Source organism: Myotis davidii, unplaced genomic scaffold (assembly GCF_000327345.1).
Source record: "Myotis davidii unplaced genomic scaffold, ASM32734v1 scaffold11, whole genome shotgun sequence".
Taxonomy (NCBI): Eukaryota; Metazoa; Chordata; class Mammalia; order Chiroptera; family Vespertilionidae; genus Myotis; species Myotis davidii.
The window spans coordinates 2976203-2982299 of record NW_006285791.1 but is presented as its reverse complement, the minus strand read 5'-3'; the positions used below and the strand labels follow the sequence as shown (position 1 = coordinate 2982299).

Here is a 6097-nt window from a genome sequence, read left to right as displayed (position 1 = left end):
ACTATCTGACTTATACTTCCTTTGCAAATATTGATCAAATAAAAAGGAAAAATTGAGCTGTTAAATACAAAGTGAAATAAATTTAATAAGCATAAATTTAATAAATATTATAATGTCTGATTGAAATAGCCTATGAACTACTTTACCAAGATTCCTGATGAGATTTACAAATTACATACCAGATATCTACCCCACCCTCTGTTCCCTCTGCCAGCAAGCCTGCCATCTAGTGGTAAGGTGGGAAACTACAACAACATACCTACTCGACCCCCAAAGGTGTCGCGACACACAGGTTGAGAACCACTGCCCTAAATTAATGAGTCAGCTAAAAACTAGGGATTACAGGGTTTGAAGAGGAGCGGTGGCAGAAGCAGTCTCTAAGTTGACACTCACCTCTCCTCCAAAGTCCACAAAAGTACTGAGTCGCGTGTAGCGATCGCGCAGAGGGCAAAGCGTGGACTCAAACCTTGGCCCTGCAACTAACAGTGTGACGTTAGACATGTCACTGGCACTCCAAGTCCGAGTGACCAGGTGACATCACATACCGCTATGGGATAAAATTGATAAAATACTTAAAATGGTTCCTGGCCTGTAATAATACTTCAATAAATGGTAGTTTTCATTGATGTCCTCCTCATGAAATGGTAGTTTTCATGGATGTCTTCCCACAGCACAGATATATCTTATATACATCTCATGTTATTGTCTCATCCACTAGGAGAAGCTCACGACACACCAATTGACACACAGGGTTACCTTGAGTGTAAAAGCTGCATAAAATGTAGCTGAATAACTGGCCAAATCGGTTACATTATTTAATGCAATGAGGTTTAACTTTTGACCATCCCTAGCAATTTTACTTGATTTGAATGGTGTCCTAACAGATCAGCAACCACGAAACAGCTCAGCTCCCTGTTAGCAACACCTTTCACTCAGTTAGACAGGCTGAAAGTCCCCTGGCACTTGTGACAATTGTTGCAGTGAGTCAGCTGATCACAGTGGTCATTGACTCTCCTAAACTGTAACTTAGACGTTCTGGGGAACCCAGCTCAACACAAGGTATACCTTAAGCCATCTGAGGTATGTGGGAGTATACAGACTCTTTCATCTCCTTTATCAGAAAAGAACATGCAGAAACAAAACATTTGTCCACAGTGCAGCCTGGGACCATTTTTTTATAGACCATCCTATTAGAATTGTCTGCTGAACTCTACCATTGGTCAAGTTCATGGTGTTATCTCAAGCCTATCTGATTTAATTATTTTTTAAATATATTTTTATTGATTTCAGAGAGGAATGGAGAGGGAGAGAGATAGAAACATCCATGATGAGAGAGAATCACTGTCCAGTTGCCTCCTACACGCCCCACACTGGGGATGGAGCCCACAACCGGTCATGTGCCCTGACCAGGAATCAAACCGAGAACTCCTGGTTCATAGGTCAACGCTCAACCACTGAGCCACGCCGGCCAGGCAAGCCTATCTTATTTAAACCAATGATCTTCTCTTTCCAACTCTAGAACATAGTAGGCACTCAAAACATTGAAGCATTAAAGGGATGAATTCCTTAATTCATTCAAACCATATTTATTGACTACTATGCTCCAGGCATTGTTTGCACGAGGACCATGGTCGGCAAACTGCAGCTAGCGAGCCACATGCGGCTCTTTGGCCCCTTGAATGTGGCTTTTCCTAAGCCTTTGGAGTACCCTAATTAAGTTAATAACAATGTACCTACCTATATAGTTTAAGTTTAAAAAATTTGGCTCTCAAAAGAAATTTCAATCATTGTACTGTTGATATTTGGCTCTGTTGACTAATGAGTTTGCCAACCACTGCACTAGGACAACAACACACAACAAGTTTTTTTTTTAATCCTGACCTCATCAAGTTCACATGATAATGGGAAGAGATTCTCCATACACAAAATAAATAAATAAAATGTGTAATGAGAGCTAATGAGCCTAAGTGCTAATGAGAAAAGTAAAACAGGGAAGAGTATTGCAGAAATTCAGGTGGTATGGCATGCATGAAGAGGTGTTGAGGAAGCTCACAGGAACCTATTTGCATCCTAGAAAGAGTTTGTGCTTAGGAGGAAATTCAGGGTGTCCATGACCCAAGGACGGTGGTTCATATTTGGAGGCAAAGGGCAACTGTGCAAGCAGCCCACCTGTGTGCTTGAGCCTAAATCCCAGGGAGAAAAGCCTCCATGGGACAGTTCGAGTAGCCTCTCCTTGAACAAGGCTGGAGACCTGCTTGGAAACTATGGGATGGGATAGCCAATATCCATGGATGGGAGAGTTTTCCTATCCCAGCTTCCATTTCGAGCACTGAAACGCCTCCTCACTCAAATCCATGGGACCCTTTGGGCAGGAACAGCAGCTCCAGGAACTCAGGGAGTCTTGGCCTAATGCAGTTCTGGATGTAGCACCAACAGGTGGTGGCACCTTTGTGGACCTGTTGGTGAAGTCATAGGCTTCCCCACTGCTCTGTAGCACTAGAGGGAATGGAGTAGATTCCACACTAAGCCAACCATGAATTGGGGAAAAGTGTGGAATCCCAGACAGGATTTGGGGAACTAGGGAAGTGAGGCATGAGACTCTGAAGGACCCACAATATTCAGTGAGATCCAATACAGTTTCATGTAGTCTGAGAGGCACAGGGAATACAAAGTCATACAAAGATTTAATTAACAGAAAGCAGTATTTTAAAAAAAATAAATCTGTAGATTGCATATGGAATTCGGAAACCCTGCCAAATCCCAGTCTGGTAAATGTCAACCAACAGCTTTATTATGTCTTAACAAAGGATCTTTTCAACATGTGCTGAAGGTGCTTGGGGACTAGACTGGGTAATTCTTGGCATAAATGTCAGAGCTGTTGTGGCTGACTCTGACTCATGTCCATATTACTGGACAATTCCATCACCCAATTAAGCATTCCAGTGGCGCCTTTCACTGTCACACCTAAATTGTCAATGATGCTATCTATCTACATGTAACCAAAATAAACCATGAGCCAGTTGCAAAACTGTCCCAGTCCTACAAAAGTGATTGACATGGAAAATGTTCTTCTGTGATTTAATCCATATAGTTTATAATGCCTCTTTCCCAGCATGAAGATGGCCATTTGGAAACCCAAGTGATCTTTCTAGAATGTGAATCTGATCAAGTCGCTTTCCTCAGAAAAGAGCCCTCACTCCCTGAAATGCCTCTCAGGGATCATCACTTAAAGGAATTCCCCGCTCCCACCACGTCACTCCATCTTCATGGCTTGTTTTCATTGAGAACAGTCTTCTCACAGCAGCCATCACCCGTTGTCATTACTAGTCTACAGTCTGCCTTCTCTGCCTTCTCTTCATATTAGCTTATGAAGACAAAGACATATATATATATCTGGCTTAACATGGTGTTGGAACTTAGTAGATACTTAAAATATTTCTTCAGGAAATGAATAATGAAAGGACCAGAATCTTTTAAAGTCACTAGTTTGGGGTAGTAAATCTGGTGTTTGGCTGGAGGTATATGTATCTTTGAAGGTCTGGCCATGCTGACCTGAATGCCTCACTGAGCTCTGCTTTCTCTATTGACACAAAAAGGAAACACGTGCCACCAGTGGAAAGAGATCAAAAGAGTCTATTACTCCATTTAGGGTCTGACAAAAATTTGGCCAAAAATTCCACTAAAATGGCTTCAAAGGCATTTCATGTATTTATTATTATAGTCAATACAGAAGTTTGAACTAAAATTCAGGATGTTACATTTACACATGCAAAGAAAATGTCAATGTTTTAAAATCCAACCAAAGTGGGAACCCTTTGATTGATTTTCTAGAGGTGGAGTGGTCACTTATTCAAGAACTCACTGATATACACAAGTCAAGAAAATGTAATTCTTTAAAATTTCCCTCAATGACTTGATTATGTCACCAGACAGTACTAAAATGAGGCCCCAAAGATAAGAGAGCCAGAAAAGTGTTTTCTGTAAATATACCTTCTTCCATGGTTATCATAACCTTAGGGTTCAGTAACTCATGGACTAAGTTGGGAGAGATCCTCGACCCATTTTCAGACAAGCAAACTGAGGCACAAAGGTGTGATAGGTGGGAACTGCTCTGAGTCATGGGTTTGTCCCTGTACCTCCTCTGTGACTCTGAGCCTTGCTCAACCCCATTTGCTTAGGGAGAGGCAAGCTTGCCACAGAAGAGAATGGTGTTGGTGCCAGTGTGCCTTATGAAGAACAGGAAAGGGTGGTTGGCCATGAACTGAGCTCGGAGGGGGAGTCTTTTCATGACGAAGTTGTCCCCAGTGGCTGCTGCTGCCTCCGTGCCCTCTTCGTTGACATCCACATATGACTTGTGGATGACCTTTGATACATACAGGCCCTTCGCTGGTGATATTCCAGATAGATCAGCTTTACTCTGGTGGAAGACATCTGTCATCCCAAGGGCTTTTAGCAGGGAATTCAGCTCATACTTGATCTCGAGTTTGAATCGGGGCAAATGGACTTCGACATTCCTTTCCATCATGTTGGAGGAGCTGGTCCACTTGTGAAACATCTTCGAGTTCAGCCGCTTCTCTATCTAAGAGACAAAACACAGATGGACCCACACGAGCCAAGCACACACCTCTGCATTAATTGCTACTTGTTTTGTAATTCTCAGAGCAAACTACTCAATTCCACTGACTTCTTTTCTACCTTTAAACTGTGCTCAAGTTTTATCCGAAAGAGAAAAGAATCCTGCATTCATCCACATCTTCCTTCTTCTATTGTCTACTTCTCATTGATATTTTATAATTAAATTTATCCAACGTGCGTTAATTCATTCCCTCAGTGTGTCGGCTTTACCTAAACTCTCTCTAATGCCTCAGCAATTGTGCTCTCATTTCCTGGAAGAACTCAAGTACTTCTTGGTTCTCATATCTGAAACATTTAATAGCAATCTCCATTATGAACTTGTTTGTTATTTGGCTTCTGTGGACCTCTTGTTCCACTCCACTTTAATCTCCTTCTGCCCCACTCTTGAAGCTGACCTCTGGGTGCCTACACTTCGCAAGTCAACTCCCACATCCCTGCTCAGATTTCCCAATGCAGCCTCACAACCCTGGCTTATTTTCCACCCAGTTCCAGATGTTTTTGTAAACTCTTCACACTTCTGTTCTTGGACATTTGAAACTCTCTACAGGCCTCCCCACAGCTCCAAAGTAGCATGTCAAACCTTATCATTCTTTTCCTGCAAGAGTTGAAGACTTTTGGGTCACCTCACCATCCTGACAATATCAGGTCAGTGGTTTTGATTTCTATTTTTCCTTCTGTCTGTTTGTGCCCTGATCCAAGTTACCACAACTTCATGACACAAAATCATCTCGCTGCCTCATACTTCTAAGGCCTTTGCAGGTGCTCTTTGCTCTGGTTAGAATAGCCCCCGTGTGAGTATCTGAGCTACTGCAAGGGTCCAGAAGCTAGACTGGTCTCCTAGGCAACAGTCATGCTGGCAGAGCACTGGATGGTTTCAGCAAGGCTGGGAGGAGCCATAGCAGTGTCTTGCCTGCTCTGTGCCAGGCAGCTCTGACGGCAGCCAGGAAGGGGGACTCATATTCAAACTCAGACCACCACCCTGAACTCTTCTCAGTGGCTGTGGCTCTCATTTCCCCACAAAACCAAGACACTAAACATGGTGGTTGGCCCACAAAAACATGCAACTTTTGGGTCAGCAGTACATCTTCCTGCTCCTGAGAGGAAGATGACTTCATTAGATGTCCACGGACTGGGAGCCCGACTTGCATTATAATTTCATTACGAAGGTGTTTCCCAAGTGTCAAATGATCAATATGTGTGTGTCTGTGTGTACAGCATGGCCCTTTTGCTACCAGATGCCTTTTTAAATCTAACACTAGGTTTTTTTCCCTAAATACATTATCCTGAAGGCTGGGGCCAGGAATCCTCCCTTTCCTCTCACAGTCCCTAGGGCAATGCTGCTAAACCAGCTTGTGATCGAATTAGTGCTGGCTGCACTGATATTGTGGAATACACACAGTGTGGGGGGCGTGTGTGTGTGTGTGTGTGTGTGTGTGTGTGTGTGTGGGGCACACACACACGC

General features: G+C 43.2%; 1 protein-coding gene across 1 annotated transcript in view; it reads right to left on the bottom strand.

The window, feature by feature from the left end:
* Positions 1-3701: 3701 nt before the first annotated feature.
* Positions 3702-6097, bottom strand: part of SERPINB11 (serpin peptidase inhibitor, clade B (ovalbumin), member 11) — a 12339-nt gene continuing 9943 nt past the window's right edge. Inside the window, exon 8 of the mRNA XM_006756804.2 lies at positions 3702-4579. Within this exon, the coding sequence (XP_006756867.1) occupies positions 4175-4579 (405 nt within the window). The 3' untranslated portion in view covers positions 3702-4174. The remainder of the gene's footprint in view (positions 4580-6097) is intronic.